At 40.9% G+C, this 20,080-nt stretch overlaps 1 protein-coding gene across 11 annotated transcripts in view; it reads left to right on the plus strand.

Moving 5' to 3' along the window:
• SPIDR (scaffold protein involved in DNA repair) overlaps nt 1–20,080 on the plus strand; it is a 502,324-nt gene that overhangs the window by 338,060 nt on the left and 144,184 nt on the right. For 10 of the 11 annotated variants that reach the window (XM_008000554.3, XM_008000557.3, XM_008000556.3 and 7 more), the window contains 2 exons: nt 5,673–5,868; nt 8,622–8,872. The exons of the other annotated variant lie outside the window; for it this stretch is intronic. In XM_008000554.3, the coding sequence (XP_007998745.3) occupies nt 5,673–5,868; nt 8,622–8,872 (447 nt within the window). The remainder of the gene's footprint in view (nt 1–5,672; nt 5,869–8,621; nt 8,873–20,080) is intronic. 11 annotated transcript variants of the gene reach the window in all.

Raw genomic sequence — 20,080 nt, forward strand, 5'->3', positions numbered from 1 at the left:
TCTGGACCCGGAGATACCACTTTTGGGAGTTTTAAAATTACAAATTTGGCTGGGTATGGTGGCTCACACCTATAATCCCAGCACTTTGGGAGGCCAAGGGCGGCGGGTCGCGAGTTCAGGAGTTTGAGACCAGCCTGGCCAGCATGGTGAAACCCCGTCTCTACTAAAAATGCAAAAAATTAGCCGGGGATGGTGGTGCATGCCTGTAGTCCCAGCTACTCGGGAGGCTGAGGCAAGAGAATTGCTTGAACCCAGCAGGCAGAGGTTGCAGTGAACCGAGATCGCACCACTGTGCTCCAGCCTGGGCAACAGAGCATGACACCGTCTCAAAAAAATAAAAAATTACGTATTTATTTTCCTTAATATTTATAGGCTGTTCAAATAATCTGTTTCATATTGCATGAATTGTGGTAGTTATTTTTGTTTCCTTTTGAGAAATTTGTCCATTTCATCTAAGTTCTGAGAATGTATGTGTGTAGACTTGTCCATAGTAGTCCTTCACCTAGCCTTGTGATGTGTACAGGGCCTGTAGTGACAGCCTCCATCTTATTCTTGATATTGGTAATTTGTATCTTCTCCCTTTTTTCATTTTTTAGTCAATATATTGATCTTTTCAAATAACTCTATTGCATTGTTTTTTTTCTCTGTTGTTTTTCTGTTCAATTTTATTTATTTCTGCTCTTTAATTATTTCCGGCTGGGTACAGTGACTCATGCCTGTAATCCCAGCACTTTGAGAGGCTGGGGTGGGTGGATCACCTGAGGTCAGGAGTTTGAGACTATCCTGGCTAACATGGTGAATGAAACCTGGTCTCTATTTTAAGAATATAAAAATTAGCCAGGCATGGTGGTGGGCACCTGTAATCCCAGCTACTCAGGAGGCTGAGGCAGCAGAGATTGCAGTGAACCGAGATCGCACCACTGCACTCCAGCCTAGGTGACAGAGCAAGACTCTGTCTCACACACAAAAAAAAATTACTTCTTTTCACTTGCTCTGAGTTTATTTTGCTTTACTTTTTTCTAGGTTTTTGAGGTAAGAACTTAAATTGTTGATTTGAGACTTTTTTCTTTTTTAATGTAAGCTTTAAGTTCTGTAAAATTTCCTCTCAGTATCACTTCAGCTGTTTCTCACAAGTTTTGATAGGTTAAATTTGTATTTTCGTTTAGTTCAGTGTTTTTACGTTTTCATTGAGACTTCCTCTTTGACCCTTGGATTACTTAGAAATATGTTGTTTAGTTTCAAAGTGTTTGGAGAATTTCATGTTATCGTTCTGTTATTGATTTTTAGTTTGATTCTACTGTGATTAGAGAATGTACTCTATATGATTTCAGTTCTTCTAAATTTGTTTAGATGTGTCTTATGACACATGCATTTTGTGGGCACCTGAAAAAAATAGTATTCTGCTGTTGTTCGTTGGAGTGTTTTATGATGTCAACTAGAACCTGTTTATTGATGGTGGTGGTGTACTCTTCTGTATTCTTTCTGATATTCTCTCTAGTTCCATCAAATGTTGAGAGAGGGATATTGATGTCTGCAGTTCTAATTGTGGATTTGTCTATTCTTTGAGTTTTATCAGTTTTTGCCTCATGTATTTTGAATCTATGTTCTTTGTTGTAGATACATTTAGGATTGCTATGTCTTCAAGGTGGATTGATCTTTGTTTCATTATGTAATGTGCCTTTCTATATTTGGGGTTTTCTGTGCTCCGAAATCTACTTCATCTGATATTAATATAGCACCCCCACTATATTTTAATCAATGTTTACATGATGAATCTTTTCCCATTTTTTACTTTTATCCTACCTATATCTCTATATTTGAAGTGAGTTTCTTGTAGACAGCATGTAGATGGATCATAAATTTACCCTGCCAATCTTTGTCTTTTAATTGGTTTATTTAGACCATTTATCCTCAATGTAATTATTGATACATTAGGACTTAAGTGTACCTTTTTACTTTTTGTTTTCTTTGTTCTCTGTTTTTATTTATTTTATTTTTCCTGATTTCATGTGGGTTACTTGAACATTAATTTTTTTTAGGATTTCATTTATAATGTTTTGGTGTGTTTCTCTTTTTATAGATATTTTATTGCTTGCTCTAGGTATTACATACACGTAACTTAGCACAGTCTGCTGGGTCAACACTTTACCAGTTTCTGTGAAGTATAGAAACCATACCTCCCTTGGCCGGGCGCGGTGGCTCAAGCCTGTAATCCCAGCACTTTGGGAGGCCGAGACGGGTGGATCACGAGGTCAGGAGATCGAGACCATCCTGGCTAACCCGGTGAAACCCCGTCTCTACTAAAAAAAAAATACAAAAAACTAGCCGGGCGAGGTGGCGGGCGCCTGTAGTCCCAGCTACTCGGGAGGCTGAGGCAGGAGAATGGCGTAAACCTGGGAGGCGGAGCTTGCAGTGAGCTGAGATCCAGCCACCGCACTCCAGTCTGGGCGACAGAGTGAGACTCCGTCTCAACAAAAAAAAAAAAAAAAAAAAAAAGAAACCATACCTCCCTTTATATCCCCTTTCCCTCCCTATTTATAATATGATTGTCTTTAATGTTTTCTCTGCATGCATTTAGAACCACCTCAGACAGTGTTATAATTTTTATGAGAATAAAAATTTAGAAAACTCAAGAGGAGTAGGAAAGCTTCTTGTATTTACCTGTATTACTTTATCTGTAGCCTTCCATTTCTATTTCTTTCTTCCCATAGGTCCTTGGTTCTGATGGGGGTTTTTTGTTTGTTTGTTTTTTGAAGTGGAGTTTTGCTCTTGTTGCCTGGGTTGGAGTGCAATGGTGCGATCTTGGCTCACCGCAACCTCCATCTCCTGGGTTCAAGCGATTCTCCTGCCTTCGCCTCCCAAGTAGCTGGGATTACAGCCATGCACCACCACACCCGGCTGATTTTGTATTTTTAGTAGAGAGGGGGTTTCTCCATGTTGGTCAGGCTGGTCTCAAACTCCGGACATCAGGTGATCTGCCCACCTTGGCCTCCTAAAGTGCTGGGTTTACAGGCGTGAGCCACCATGCCCAACCAGGTTTTTTTTTTTAAGTGTATTTTCGCTTTATTATTTATAATGGGTAATTTTTATTATTTTTATCTTCAAGTTTATTGATTCTTTTCTATTCCTTCTCCCTTCTGCTGTTGAACCTATTCTTTTATTTTCACTATTTTTTTTAGTTCTGAAACTTCCATTTTTAAGAAATAATTATTCTGTTTATTTGCTGAGACTGAGACTGTTTTTTTTTTCATTTGTCTCAAGTGCATCGAGATGCTTATTAAAGCATTTTTAAATGGCTGCTTTAGAATTTTGCCAGATATTCTAACCTTTATGTTATGTCAACATTGACATCTGTTAATTGTCTTTATTCATTCAAGTTGAGATTTTTCATGGTTCCTATTATAACAAGTGATTTTTGATAGAAACATGGACATTTGAAGTATTATGTTTTAAGACTCTGGATCTTATTTAAACCTCTTTTAGGTAGCTTCATCTGACACTGCTCTGGTAGGAGAAGGTGAGGAGTGGAGTGGGGTTGTTACTGCCAGGTGGAGAGGGAAGTCCAGATTCCTCAGTTGACACTTGAGAGAGGGAGAGACTCCTTGTTCCTGCTGGGCAGGGGTATGAGTTCCAGCTCCCTGCTAAGCCTCTGCTGACACCACCCTGGCTGGGAAGGCCAGGGAAGCCTTGTTGCTGTTTCTCACATGCCTGCTGCTGAGGGGTAGGAGGGGTAGGAGGGAAGGGTGGCCTCAGCACCACTGAGCAGTGGTAAAAATCCTGATTCTCTGCCACACTTCCTCTGGCACCACCCCAGAGGGATAGGGAGTGGTGCTTGGTTACTACTGTCAGGAGGAGTTGAAGTCCAGGCCCCCAGGTAGTCTCTCCACTGTCACAATGAGGGGAGTACTCATTGCAGGCCTGTCGGGGATGAAAGTCCTCCAGGCACGGTAGCTCACACCTCTAATCTCAGCACTTTGGGAGGCCGAGGTGGGCAAATCACCTGAGGTCAGGAGTTTGAGACCAGCCTGGTCACCATGATGAAACTCCATCTGTACAAAAATGTAAGAGTTAGCTGGACATGATAGTGGGCACCTGTAGTCCCAGCTACTTGGGAGACTGAGGTGGGAGAATCGCTTGAACTCGGGAGGCCAAGGTTGCGGTGAGCTGAGATCGTGCCCCCAGCTGGGCGACAGAGCAAGACTCCATCTCAAAAAAAAAAAAAGAAAAGAAAGTCATCTCCTTGGCCCCACCTTCTCTCATACCCCAGCTGGGATATTGGGGTCTCTCATTACAGCCCAATGAGGGGGGAAGTCCAGGTCCTCACTTGGTCTGTGCTAGCATGCATGGGGACAAGTCATAGGTTTTCCGTGATGTTTACCTAGAGTAGAGCAGTTACCATCTAAGAGTTTTCTGCCTTTCTAGGCTGCCCATTCCTTGGTTAAAGAGAGCAGGCTTTGGTAGAGCTTTTTGTCAGCACCTGTTGCTGTTTCTGGGTTGCTGGCTCCTTCAACTCAAAACCTGAGATATACGAGGCAAAAAGAAAACCCAGAGCTGGGCACAGTGGCTCACACCTGTAATCCTAGCACTTTGGGATGCCAGGGCGGGTGGATCACTTGAAGTCAGGAGTTTGAGACCAACCTGGCCAACATGGCAAAACCTTCTCTCTACTAAAAAAATTTAAAAATTAACTAGGCTTGGTGGTTCATGCCTGTTATTCCAGCTACTCAGGAAGCTGAGGCACGGGAATCGTTTGAATGGAAGGCAGAGGTTTCAATGAGCCGAGACTACACCACTGCATTCCAGCCTGAATAACAGAGTGAGACCATGTCTCAAAAAAAAAAAAAAAAAGAAAGAAAGAAAGAAAGAAAGGAAAGAAAAGAAAGAAAACCCAGGAACTTGCCACTGCCTTATTCCTAAAGTCTCTAGGTTTTAGCCTGTCTGCCTCTTCTCTCCACCTCTCGATGTCGTCTTATGTTTACTTTACATATAATGTCAGCCATTTTAGTTGTTCTTAATGAGAGGAATAGGGAAAAGTGTGATACTCTATCCTCCCAGAATCAGAAGTCCCAAATTTCTCTTAATACTAAGCAGCACCATGTTTTAAGGAATAGGAATTAAAGTGTTTTCTCTTGTCCAAGGACTGAGAAGAACCAGGAGAATTTTGTCTGCTCTATTTCCTGACTCCTTTTCATTAATACTTAAATATGAGGTATTCAGCAACTATAGTCAGTTTGATAGCAAAGGTGGATGCTCCTTTGACATTTAATGGTATGTTCTTTGAGAGATTAGAGCTGTCAAAATGTCTGAAGGTTTTATTTGTACATTTTATTTCATTGTTTGGGCACTTTTTTGAGGCTGTTGACAGTTTTTGTTCATCCTCTGTATTTCCCCCTGAGGGGTCTTGAGGCTATACTGGGAGGGCACAAGGAAGTCCAAGCCCAGGGACTTAGCCTTCTTCCATCCCTTCCTGACACAGGGCTTTCACTAGAACAGTGAAATCAGACTACTGGCGGCCATGCTGGAGCATGAAGGACAGCTGGGCCTCTGTGGGTGGGCTTGGCTCTAGCTGTCCATAGCAGGCGAGTCATTGCTCTTTGCATTCCTGATTTAGCAAGAACATGAGGGGACCCCAATATTGCAAAGAAACTGTTGCATGTCTTTCTCTTTTCCAGGCAAAAACTGATTATTCCAAATGGAAGTTGCCCTGTTATTCTGAATACTTACTTTTGTGAGAAAGTTGTTGCCAAAGAAGATTCAAAAAAAACTTGTAATGTGTACTATCCGGACATACCCCTTCCAAGAAGAAGCATCTCTTTGGCCCAGATGTTTGTAATTAAGGGTCTAACAAATAATTCACCTGAAATCCAGGTAAACTCCTATTGACTTAAAGGTTTTATGCTTGTAATATGTTAGTGACTGGATTTGGAAGGGCTTCAGTGTAAGTGAAGATGTTTACTTTTTGTCTCCCTCCAAAAATCCCACCACAAGTATATATGCTGCAGGAACTTATTGTTATGCCTGAATATATTATAGTTCAGTTCAGCATTTAGTGGTGCTCTTTTTACAGTATTTCATCTTTCTAATTATGTATCTTTAATCTTTATTCTAATTTATTAAAATAGAGTCATGCATCACTTAACGGGGATATGTTCTGAGAAATTTGTCATTAGATGATTTTGTCATTGTGTGACCATCATAAGAGTGCACTTACACAAACCTAGATGTTCCAGCCTACTACACACTTAGGGTATATGGTATGGCTGATTGCTCCCAGGCCACAAACCTGCACAGCATGTTACTTTACTGAACACTGTAGGCAATTGTAACACAATGGTAAGTACTTGTGTATGTAAACATATCTAAACATAGAAAAAGGATAGTAAAAATACAGTCCAAAAGATAAAAAATGGTGCACCTGTATAGGGCATTTACCATAAATGGAGACTATAGAACTGGAAGTTGCTCTGGGTGAGTCAGTGAGTGAGTGGGGAGTGAATGTGAAGGCCTCAGACACTACTGTAGACTTTATAAACACTGAACACTTGCACTACACAATTAAATTTTTTCTTCAGTAATAAATAATTTAACCTTAATTTACTGTAACTTTCTAACTTTATAAACTTTAAATTTTTCATTAACTTTTTTACTCTTTATAGCAGCACTTAGCTTACAACACAAATACAAATAGCTATTCAAAAATATTTTTTCTTTATATCCTTTTTTCTGTTTTTATTTTTTATTTTTTTTTTACTTTTAAAACTTCTTTGTTGTAAACTAAAATACAAACATACACAGTAGCCTAGGTCTTCACAGGACCATCAGTATCACCATCTTCCATCTCCACATCTTGTCCCACTGGAATGTATTGAGGGACAGTAACGTGCATGAAGCTGTCATCTCCTTGGATAACAATGCCTTCTTCTATATACCTTCTGAAAGACCTGCCTGAGGATGTTTTACACATAACTTGTTTTTTAACATGTAGAACACTCTAAAATAACAAAAGTATAGTACAGTAAATACATAAGCTGGTAACATTGTTTATTATTATCAAATATTAGGTACTATACATAACAGGATGTGCTAGACTTTTATGCAACTGGCAACACACTACTTTTGTTTACACCAGCATCACTACAAATGTGCATACATCGCTAGGCAACAGGAATTTTTCATCTCCATCATGGTTTTATGAGACCACGGTCAAACATGCTGTCCATTGTTGACAGAAACATCATCATACAGTGCATGCTGGTATTTGACAATGTTCATTTTCTCTATTCTTGTAATGTCTAAGAATTTTTTAAAACCCTCCTTTATTTATTTAAAAAATCATATTTTTCTTTTCCACAATCTCTATTATCTCTTGGGATAAAAAGAACTGCATAAGCTTGAGATTATATGCTGGAGTTGTTTTTTGCAATTTTACTGATCCTAAGCCATGATCATTTGCCAAGATGAATTTAGGGAACTACTAAAATTCACTTGCTGTGGGCGCCCCTGGGACCACCCTAAGCACTGAATGTTCGTGTGGCTCCCAGTGCACTGGCCTCAAGGTCTCTGGGTTATATAAGTTGTCGCTAAGCAGAATGCTTCCTGAGACTGACAGATCAAGGGAGGAGGAATACGAAAGAAAAGTAGACAAACTTTCAGCCTGTTTTGTACCAGCTAGTCAAGCAAAATCTCTCTTTGATTATCAAAAGAAGTATCTGGAGAGGATTATGCAAAAAGGAAGACTCTCTAATCAATTTAATTATAACAGTTAAAAAATATGGCCCAAAGCACATTACTGTTTTAACATATAGTTTTAAACAGCTATGTAATATTAATCCCATGAGATACATTTTTGGCCTATAACAGTGATAATGAAACTACTTGTAGCATAATGGTTAAACGTGTGAACTGTGGAACCAGATGACCTGGTTCAAACCCTAACTCAGCCACTTCCTGCTGGGTGGGTCATCTCAGGCAAGATCCGTGGTCTCTGTGTCTCAGTTTTCTTATCTGTAAAATGGAGGTGTGATATTATCTATCTTCTTGGGTGGTTGTATGAGGATAAGCATGTTTAATATGTAAATTTAAAAGCCTGGAATATAGGAAGCACTCTGGAGGTGGTGGTGTTTAATTATGACAGGTTATATTATGTAAGGGGTTGTTGGGAGAATATGTGAGTATGTAAAATGCTTAGCCTCGGAGATTGCACATACAAGAACTTAATAAAATGAAGCATTTGTAGTATCCCTAGTCATTCTTTTATCTTCATTTTTAGTTTGTTCTGTTGGAATTCTTATCTCAAAAGAGAAAAATTTCTTGAATTATCATGAATTTTATTAGCAAAACTTTCTGTGTGTTTTCAAAGACCTGCCTGGTATAGCAGACATCCTGCTGTGCTCCTTGTTCTTTCACTGGCCTTTAGCTTGCAATCTTAGCCACCTGGCAGGCCCAGAGCCCCACACCACAAGTTCCTTTGTTTTCATCTTCATCATCACTTCAGTGTAGTACAGATCCACTGGGGGGCTGCTTAAGGATGTCATTATTTGGTGTGCAGCATATTGCCTGTTGTTAGCCAAACCTGAAACTTCGTGAGTCTTGAAACTGTTCCCTTTATGTATCTCGGCCAGGTTGTCTGTAGTGGTGTAGCCACCACAGGGACAGCCTCAACCCACGGGCACAAAGAAGCAAAACAGCACATCCCAGCCGGCACTCCCCTGAGGGATTCTCTCCTGGACGTGGTGGAAAGCCAGGGAGCTGCCTCATGGCCAGGAGCTGGGGTCCGAGTGGTGGTGCAACGAGTGTATTCTCTTCCCAGCAGAGACAGCACCAGGGGTCAGCAGCGGGCCAGCTCAGGACACACAGACCCAGCTGGAACTCGGTGAGTGCCAAGATGCTGGTGTGGGGCAGGGATGAAGAGTCACTTAGACAGAGTGCTCTAGAAAATGGAGGCTCTTCCCAGAGCACATTCTTAGCTGCATTTACCATATACGTGCGCTGTTTTTGTTTTTCCTTGCATCAAAATTTGGGCTACATGGTATGATAAAGGATTTTATCTATCTATTTAATTTTAAAGTCCTATTAAAAATTAAATTTACTGCATTTTCTTTTACCTTTAATGGTTCATGTTCTTGAAAGTCATACAAATGCAAGAAATATTGGTTTTGTTCTGGGAAAGTCAAGACATGTGGTTGTCATACCTCAAAAGACCATTGCAACATCCAGTTTTATATGTCTTGAAAACCTGAGTAAATAATGGCAATTGGTAAACCTGTGGCTTTCAGAGAGTACTGTATCAAACCATCTGTATCAGAACTGCCTAATAGAACTTTCTGCAATGATGTAAATGTTGTCTGTCTGCATCATCCAATGCAGTTAAGTGCAGACAAATGTAGTAGAAGTGATGTTGTCTTTACTCAGATTTAGGCCCTTCCTGGTGTTGGTTCTTACAGATAGCTGTAGACGCATGACTGACAGAGAGGTCTGTTTGTTTACATCAGAGCCTCAGCATAGTCTTTTTTCTTTTTGCAACGTCCACCTCTGGAGTTCAAGAGATTCTCGTGCCCAAGTAGCTGGGATTACAGGCATGCACCACCATGCCTGGCTAATTTTTGTATTTTTAGTAGAGACAAGGTTTTGCTACGTTGGCCAGGCTGGTCTCAAATTCCTGGCCTCAAGTGATCCACCCGCCTCAGGCCCCCCAAAGTGCTGATATTACTGGCGTGAACCACTACGCCCAGCCTGGCATAGCCTTTTGAAGTTATCTCTGGCAATGATAATTACCCTCAAGGAAGTAAGATGGATTTCCAACAGAATAGAAATTAAAAGTATAGATGCTACTTCATCAGTTTTGTTTAACTATTAGTAAGAAAACACATACTGAAGAAACAGTAATTAACAATCATCCTGGCCGGGCATGGTTGCTAACACCTATAATCCCAGCACTTCGGGAGGAGCCCTAGGCAGGCAGGTCACTTGAGCCCTGGAGTTTGAGACCACCCTGGACAAAGCAAGATGGCAAGACCACATCTCTAATACAAAGACAAAGCAATCATCGTGTCATTACACTGCCTTCTGATGCCAGAGAGAGAAACAGGATACCTACGCTCCTATGTGAATTATGAATCATCTTCAAGTGGAGGCACTTTATTTGAAAATACTATGAATTTCAGAAAGTCACCTTGAGGTCTAGAGTTGGAGAATGTTTCTTTTGGAATTACAGGAAAAAAAAATTGATTCTTTTTTGGAATATGTATGTTTGTGAAATCCATGAAATCAGTTTTAAGGTCTTTATCATGGCTTATAGATATAGACCAGTCTTGCACCCTTTGCCCTAAATCTGTGGTAAATTTATATAGAATTTTCTAAGACAGCTACACATCAGACATAGGTTTTTGTTTTGTGTTTTTGTTTTGCTTGGCCTTTTTAATGACACATCCAGTGTTAGGTTTTGAAGAAGGGAATACTAGTTACCTTGGCAATGAGGAACTTGGTAGAGCTTCCTCATTTCAGCACACAGACCACACACTCCAAGGGGATGAGGAAACAGAGACAGTGGGGAACTGAATCACCCTGACGAGAAGGAACGACGAAACTGACAGTGTGGTTGCTTCCTCTGACTAATCACAGCCAATGCACGTTATGAAGGCTGTCCCTCTAGGTCCTCCAGTGGTGGTTGTTTTACTTGTTTAGCAAAGAGAGAAAAACTAGAAGCTAAAATCTGGTGAAATGCTACCAATGTGAGTGGCATTGTGAATGCTTTGGAGTTGTACTTTGGAATACATGCGGTGACATATCCAATGAGAATATGCTGGTGGTAGATAGAATGCCAGGCATGAACTTCAAAAACAAGAAAACAGCATCCAGTTATTCAGAGTTAATGAATATGCATTCTGTGTGATGCATTTTCTGTAGCACATCGGAGATTGTACAATATTGAAGCTAGGTGATATTATTCCCACTTTGCAGATGAGGAAACGGAGCCTCAAGGAGGATCTCACTGCTGACACAGGTAGACACAAAGAAAAATGCAATGGGATATAGAATCCCAGATGACATGGTTGTAGAGTGTTAAAGTTTAAAAGAAAAGGGAGAGGCCAGGCGCAGTGGCTCATGCCTGTAATTCCAGCACTTTGAGAGGCCAAGGCAGGCGGATCTCGAGGTTGGGAGATCTAGAACACCCTGGCCAACATGGTGAAACCCTGTCTCTACTAAAAATACAAAAATTAGCCAGCCATGGTGGTGCACACCTGTAGTCCCAGCTACTCTGGAGACTGAGGCAGAAGAATCGCTTGAACCCAGGAGGTGGAGGTTGCAGTGAGCCGAGATCGTGCCACTGCATTCCAGCCTGGGGACAGAGCAAGACTCTGTCTCGAAAAGAAAAGGGAGAAAATTGAGTTAGAACCAAGCTGTGTTTAGATTAAGGCTGACCCAGGGTCAAGTTGTCCAGGGCAGCAGAAGTGCAGGTGCCTTGCCCTGGGGAGACTTGGTTGGACTGTGTACAAAGATGAACTTTTGAACTAAGGGCCATAGCTTTGGCCTTGAGTTTGAGGACAGGGCTGCTGAGATGTCTTTGGGTACAAGAAGATCTGATCATTAATATTTTCTAGATTATTTTGCTGTGATAATGATCAGGCTCTCTAGTTTATTTATCAAATTAATATAGAAGTAAAACTGTACTGTATTCACTACTAATTGTTTGCTAATATATTTAGAAAGAAAAACTTAGAGAATGTATCTGCCTTCGAGACACAGCAGTATGCATTCTAAGGCAGTTTTTTATACATGTACATGTAGCACGAACATTATTAGAAGATGCAGGTGTGTAGCCTGGAAGATTTTCTGCCTGTGATTCCTGCTTTCAGCTTCCTGATCAGAGATGACATATGGAACACTCTGTGGGTCCCACAGGATAGACAAACTTGGGCTTAGCTAGTACAGACTCACCAGCACAGCACACACAGAAGGAAAATTGCATAAGCTGTGACCCCTTCCAACTAAAGGCAGCTCTAAGTCTGGTCTCCTTGTTTTTCAGAATGGCTTTTCTTGAGCTCTTGTCATTATCTGCTCTACCCCAGAGATCTTTCAAGCTATTAGTAAACTCAAAGACAACCTTGATTACTGTGTATTTTCTGTAAAGTCCAGAAATTACCATGTGGGAAGAAATTAAACCTGGGTGAAAAGAAACGAAGGTATCTTATGGCAGATTTGTTTGCCACAATAGTTGCCCCTTCCCAGCCCAGGTCAGGTGGTTGCTGATAAAACCCTGCAATTAATTTCTGTCTAAGTTTACTTTGCACCTTGATCATAGGTGTCAATCTCAGTCTGTTCCCAGTTTTCAGGCAGTGTCACTTTTCTGATACCAGTAACAGCTTATCTTCTGAAAGCTGATAGCTCAATTAGTGCCAACCTTGAAATTAAAAGAAAATTTTTTGAAGCAGCTAGTCCTGTTAAGGGTCAGATAGATTCTCTCAAAAGGTTCATGTCCTCTGCACTGTGAAACATTATCAGAAATAGACTTTACATTTCAGAAATATAATATGTTAGAGTCCCCTGTCCATTGTTCTTCTGGATGACTTCCTTTAACTTGAGCTGTTAATGAAAACATTTCTGTGAGGTTTCTCAAGGTGTTGTAGCTCAGAGTAACCAACGCAAACTTAAGTTTTATAAATCACTAAAATCAAAGGTAACAAAAAACTGATGCAGAAGGCACTCCCTAACCACAGAATAGGCAGTCTGTTCAAAGCCCCAACACACCTTTTTTATAGATCCACTGCATGTTGAATGATCGTTAGATAAATGCATGACTAATAAAGCCATAGGCATTTTTTTTTTTTAAGAGAAAGGGAACACTGGCCGTCTAGGTAATTTATAACGAAAACTGAGGCAAAGAGAGAAAGTGATGATTCCTTAGTGATTCTCTGTGTCCTGGTGGTGCAGGTCCAGACCATATTACCTCACTCCAAGCGCATGGTGATTGTCAGCAGACATCACCTTTCTTTCTCCCTTTCTAAAACATTCTCTTCCTTTACCTCACTCCAAGCGCATGGTGATTGTCAGCAGACATCACCTTTCTTTCTCCCTTTCTAAAACATTCTCTTCCTTTCTTCTTGAGATATTTAACCTAGGGACCAGTACTTTTTGTTTGTTTGTTTGTTTTTTAAACATGGTCTTGCTCTGTTGCCTAGGCTGGAGTGCAGTGGAGCAATCATGGCTTATTGCAGCCTCAACCTCCTGAGCTCAAGCAGTCCTTCCACCTCAGCCCCCAAGTAGTTGGAACCACAGGCACGTGCCACCACACCCAGCTAATTTTTTTTTTTTTTTTTTTTAGAGACAGGGTCTCACTCTGTTGCCCAGGCTGATCTCAAACTTGTAACCTCAAGCAATCCTCCTGCCTTGGCTTTCCAAAGTACTAGGACTACAGGCATGAGCCACCATACCTGACTAAGTAATGTAATCTTTATCCTTTAGAGATGCAAATTCTTTCTTGCCCTTCATTGCAGAAATATTTTAAAGTGGAGAGTTAGTCCTTTGCAAGAGGACAGAACTTGCTAAATAGTTGTGTCTTCAGACAAAAAGCCGGAGAAATTCACTGAGCTGAACTCAGAAAAAAAGCACATTTTCCTTTTTCCATACCTTGATGTTTTACTCCTGTTTTTGGTCTTTTGGCCTTTTCTTTATTTTCACGTTGTGTATTTATTCCTTCTTTTCACTAAGGAAAAAAAAATCCACCATGCCCTGGACCAGGTCCTGGGCCTGCAGTGGTTGACAAAACCAGACATTGTCTCTGTGTTCCTAGAGCATAATCCTAGTGGGAGATTCCACACAAAATAATTTACAACAAATGCATTTATGATTACAAGTTGCAATAAGTGCCCTGGTGAGAAAAAAATAGGGCACAAAGGAGAACGTACATAATTTAGTTTAGAGGGTTCAAAGATGGTGTTCTAAGGCAGTACTCTTTAAGTTTAGGTGTTAGGTAAAGAGAAGATGAAAGAGAATTGCTCACAGAAGAGAGAATACCTTTGAAAAGCTCTTGGACAGGAGGGAGATGCCAGCATGACCATGCTGCACGGGCCAGCAAGAGATCCCAGGCAGGAAACTGGCCACAGCCTAGTGGACCATGTGCGGGAGCTGCAGTGTCTGCTGTGGCTGCCCACTGATCAAGAATGGGGTTGACCCGCTTGAAAGTCAGCTTTAGCTATCAGGGGTTTAGTAGGATGGGCACATGGGCCAGGGCCCAGTGAAAGCAGAGAGACCCAGGAAGCAGCTACTGCCATAGTACAGGTCAGAGAGGACTGGTGGGTTCCTGAGTCTCCTGTGGCTTTGCCAGAGCTAGAGAAAAGGTCCATGTTCTAGATGTGTGTGATGGCTTCATAATGGATTGGTTGGGGGAGGAGCAAAGTAGAAGGGAATATTCAGAGAGCGAGCCTCAGCTTGAGTTATTTAGTTGAAGGATGTTCCCATTTGCTGAGATGAGAAAAACTACACTGAGAGCAGGTCTGGAAGAAAGCTTGAGAATGCAGTCTGTGCCTACTAAGTTTGAGATTCCTATGAGACATCCAAGAACAGATGTCCTGTGAGAAAGCTGGACATACATACCTTACACCCAGAAGGTTTTAGATTGGACATAAATGTTTGGGGGCTCTCAGCTTGTGTCTGGTCACTATGTATCTTTGTATGTTCATTCATTTTGTTTGTGGATGTTAGCAGGTTATGTTTGTTTATGGTGCCAAGCTCCAAAGGCACTAATGGCTGTGAGTGCAAGGCAGCAGTGTCCTGTCACAGCTGAGTCTACAACCAGGGCTGTGGAGGAGGTCACTTTAGGGAAACAGTAGAGACAAAGGAAAGAAGAAATGCAGGCATTCAGCTCCAAGGTCCTCTTGCATTGGAAAGCAGGTAGAAGAGGAGCCCGCTGAGGAGATAGAGGAGGCTGGGCTGGTGAAGCAAGAGGAAACCAGAAGTGGTGGCAAGCGCTTAGGATGGTGCTTCCATGTGGGAGGGGACCCATAGTACTGCAAAGTCTAATAAAGTGGGCATTGAAAACCTGTGCCCCAGATTTGGAAGGAGTTGCTGGGTCACTTCATGAGCAGGAGGTGTAGGGAACAGTGAGCGCAGAAGCTCACTTAGCAGAGTAGAGTGGGTGGGATGCCAGAGGAGGAACAGGCTTGGATAATAAATGTTTTCTTGATGCACAAGGGGATGACAATGTCCAAATTTACATAGAACAACAGAACTGCAATGAGGGCATTCTGTCTCTTGTTTCCTAATGTGTATGCAGGTACCATTTTTCTTTTAAAAATGCATTGAGACCGGTGGTTTAATGGAAAGAACAAAAAGTCTGGAATCAGACTGGTGTGGGTTCACTGGTGACAGGACATTTAGCAGGGAGACTGGGGCAAATTGTGTTTCCTTGTCTGTGAAACTGGTATTATAATACTATAATGCAGACTGGTGGTGAGGACTGATTGGGATGATGTATGTGAAGTACTCAGCAGGATGCTTCCCATATGACAAGTACTCAGTAAAAAGCAGCTCACTCCCTCTTTAACAGCAAGCATAGATGCTTAAAAAAATAGTGGTAAAGAGCATTGCTACAATAATACAAACTTGAACTAAGCAAAGACAAGCTATTCCTTTACAAATCAGCACTCAGTGTTGGTACTGAGTCTGCCATCTGGCTGCTGAGGAAGCTTGCTTGAAGGTGATTTTTATTTCTGTACTTTTGGCCACCTCATTCCCCACCTTTACCCCTACCACTGCCATCAAATAGGAGTTGATGCCCATTTACTTTGGAAAAGAAGCATTTGTGTAAATTTGTATGTGAAGTATGACCACCACTGTCTAAATGATGGAGATATGGAAGTTCCTCTGGAATAAACATATTGCAGAAAACTGCCCTAATGCTGGGGCCACTGTTGAATGGTGCTGATATTGTGGTTGGAAATTTTTTTACTTTGTCCAGAGCATTAAACAAATAAAGATCCCATCCAGGCACGGTGGCTCATGCCTGTAATCCCAGCACTTTGGGAGGCCGAGGTGGGCGGATCACGAGGTCAAGAGATCGAGACCATTCTGGCTAACACAATGAAATCCCATCTTTACTAAAAATACAAAAAAAAAAAAAAAATAGCCAGGCGTGATGGTGGGCACCTGTAGTCCCAGCTACTGGGGAGGCTGAGACAGGAGAATGGTGTGAACCCAGGAGGTGGAGCTTACAGTGAGCTGAGATCGCACCACTGCACTCCAGCCTGGGTGACAGAGTGAGACTCCGTCTCAAAGAAACAAACAAAAAAACAAATAAAGATCCCAAAGTCCTGATGGTGAGAATGGTTCAGATTAAGGCCGAACAAGGAACATGCACTAGTAGATCATAGATGTGATGATTAGGGGCATTAGGGTTTGCATGTGTTTGGACAGTGAAGAAAGACTCTTGGATCAAGCTTACTAGACTCCTTTTGAAAAGCTGCTCAGCTGTGACACATTGATTCCCCAGCTGTGTGCTCACCTGCTGTGTCCTGTTGGGTGAATACAGCTCTTCTCCCTGCTTTTGAACCTTACTTTTCTTCCCGCTAAACAGTTGGGAGATATTCTTGACTCTGCCTCCTTTTCTCTGTATTGAGATAGGGTGGCATACATTCCTTCTCTGTAACAGTGGCATATCCCTGTCTACAGTTGAAGAGCCTGAAGGGAAGACAGCTCCCTCGTCAACAACACAGGGGACCATTTCACCTGCTTTTCTTTTATGTACCACCATATACTGCCAGAGTTGGTGGAATGACTGTTCATCCATCTTCTTAGCATCACATTTTCGTAAGGTGGTTGTTGTCATTCATACTTGCTTTATTTCTGAAGTCTCTTTGCTTCTTCCTGTTGTAGAAAAGTTGGAATTGTTCCTTTTCAATGATTTGAATTTTTTTATTGTAATGTGAAAGATTGTGAGTGCAGAGTATCATTTTTTTTTTTGCATGTCCTTATAACTGATGCCATAGCCCATGCCTTAGGTTTGTTCTTACCTGTGCTCATTCATTTAAATCATCCCTTAATTATTAGTTCTATGTCCATGAGTCTTAAATAAACCTTTTAATCTCAGCTGCCCATCTCTTCTTAACCTTTGCTTGTTTCCTCTCTAAAACAGTTATTGTTAGTCCTTATGATATCCAGGGCCATTTGACATTGTTTCTTCTCAGCCCTGGCTCAATATTAAAGCCTAATGAGGAACATGCACTGGTAGATCATGGATGTGATGATTAGGGGCCTTAGCCTTTGTGTGTGTTTGGACAGTGGAAAAAGATTCTTGCATCAAGCTTACTAAATTCCTTTTGAAAAGGTAGTCAACCATTTTGACTACCTGAAAAGGTGGTCAGAAATTTTCAAAAGGAATCTAGTAAGCTTGATCCAAGAGTCTTTCTCCACTGTCCAAACATACACAAAGGCTAATTCTAGTAGTAGAATTAGTCTTACTACTGCTTATTCTACTAATTGACATCCAGACCCTTTATATTCTTTGCCATTCTTCCTGTCCACATGCCGACTTACTGTAAGAATAAAGACATATCGGAACCCATGGAATTACAGTCTGGTGTTTATGGTTCTGTCATGTATACACAGAGATCTAGAAATTGGAAGTTGACTCATGGGGACCCGAAGGAATCTATCTTATCTCTATCACATTTTTAAAGAGCTTTATTGATACATAATTCATATCCCATAAAATTCATTTATTTAAAGTGTACAATTCAGTTATGTTTATTGTAATTACAGACTTGTGCAATCATGACTATAATATGAAATTAGAACTTTCTGCAACCTCAAAAAGAAACCCCATACCAATTGACTGCCAATTCCCAATTCTTCCCAACCCCTGGCAACCACTCATCTACTTTTTGTCTCTACAGATTTGCTTATTCTGGATACTTCATATAAGTAGAATCACAAATCTTTTGTGACTGGCTTCTTTTACCTAGCATAATATTTTTAAGGTTTATCCATGTTGTGATATGTTTCAGTACTTCGTTCCTTGTTATGGATGAATAATAATCCATTATCTGTGAATATACCATATTTTATTTCTCTTTTGAGTTGATGCACACCTGAGTTGTTTCCACTTTATGATTAACATGAATAGTGCTACTATGAATATCCGCATACAAGTTTTTTGTGTGGATATATTTTCCTTTCTCCTGAATATATATCTAGGCATGGAATTGCTGAGTCATAAGGTAACTCTATGTTTGATTTTCTGAGGGACTGCCACAGTATTTTCCAAAGTGGCTACACGATTTTACATTCCCATCAGCAATGTAAAATATACCAGGGTTCCACTTTCTCCACATCCACTCCAAAATTTGTTATTGTTGTCTTTTTTATTGTAGCCATCCACTTGTGTCTGAAGTGGGTATCTCATTGCGGCTTTGATTTGCATTTCCTGATGACTAGCAATGTTGAGCATCTTTTTTTTTTTGAGACTGAGTCTTGCTCTGTCGCCAGGGCGGCATGCAGTGGCACGATCTCGGCTCACTGCAACCTCCGCCTCCCAGGTTCAAGCAATTCTTCTGCCTCAGCCTCCCAAGTAGCTGGGACTACAGGTGCACGCTACCATGCCCAGCTAATTTTTTGTATTTTTAGTAGAGACAGAGTTTTGCCATGTTGGCCTGGATGATCTCAATATCTTGACCTCATCATCTGCCTGCCTCAGCCTCCCAAAGGTGTGAGGCCACTGCACCTGGCTGAGCATCTTTTCATAGGCTATTGGCTGTTCGTATATCATCTTTAGAGAAATGTCTTTCAAGTCCTTTGCCTATTTTTGAAGTTGGGTTATTTGTTGTTGTTGAATTGTAAGAGTTCTCTGTATAAGTCCTTTATCATTTGCAAATATTTTTTCCCATTCTGTGGAGTTTTTCACTTTTTTGATAGTGTCCTTTGAAACACAAAGATTTATCGTTTTGACAAATGTCCAATTTATCATTTTTGTTATTATTGCTTGTGTTTTCAGGGTCATATCTAAGAAACCATTGGTGAATCCAAGGTTATGCAAACATACTTCTGTGTTTTCTTCCAAGAATTTTATAGCTTTTGCCCTTATATTTTGGTCTGTGATCCATTTTGAGTTAATTTGTGTGTATGGTCCAACATCGTGGGTTGGACCCTCCTTGTGGTTAAAGATTATGTTTAGTACTAATAGTAGTCTTTATGTTTTATTTAAATGTATATCTTATTTTTGGCATTTGTTAACAGTTTGCACTGTTATGTCTTTGTGTGCATAGCATTTCTTCCCTTGTAGGTAGCAGAAAATGGATCCATTTCTCCACCCTTTGTCTCTTTTAACTTTTATCATTTTATTGATCTAGTGTTGTGTTATACAGCTATCTGATTGAAACAGTAAAAGTTTCAGAGTAGAGTTAGAGGTGTAAATAATATGAAAGTAGTATGTTCATGCTCTTTAAACACTTGATAATATCAACCTATATCATTTGACCTATGTTCTCATTTATGGCTACACACATTGAATAACTTTCTTGGTAAACTTATGGATAATATGAAAACTGCAGTGAAAGTTTCCATGCTCTTTTTTTCTATATATTAAACCAGTGATAGACTTGAAGGAAAAAATGAAATGGAATGGCAACAGCCTGGGGATGTGAGTACAGACAATTATGAAGTTTTGATAATAGAATGAAAACAGCAAGAGTAATTTTCCAGATTCATATTCAGTCATGGTATGTGTAACCACCATTCTAAGTTTGCATCTTAACCTGGCCATGGTGATTTTCCAGCACCTGTCATCCATCAAGAACAAGAAGGATTTCAAGGTGGCCCTATATAAAAGGCATGGAATTTTTTCCTCCCTATTTCTGACCTCCTTTCTCTGGAAACTTTTGTTCCTGAAAGAGGCTGGAGACCTGGAACAGTCTCCCCACTCTTCCCACCATACCCCCACCCCATTCCTGCAGCTGCAATCTGGAGCAGCACTGTGATCACACTAGAACTTTCCTGTGAGTCAGATTGCAGCTCTGGAGTGTGCTTTGCTGAGATGATGGCACAGAGAAGAGCCATGGGAGACAGCACACAGCCTGGCAGAGTCTTCAGG

Source organism: Chlorocebus sabaeus, chromosome 8, assembly GCF_047675955.1.
Source record: "Chlorocebus sabaeus isolate Y175 chromosome 8, mChlSab1.0.hap1, whole genome shotgun sequence".
NCBI lineage: Eukaryota > Metazoa > Chordata > Mammalia > Primates > Cercopithecidae > Chlorocebus > Chlorocebus sabaeus.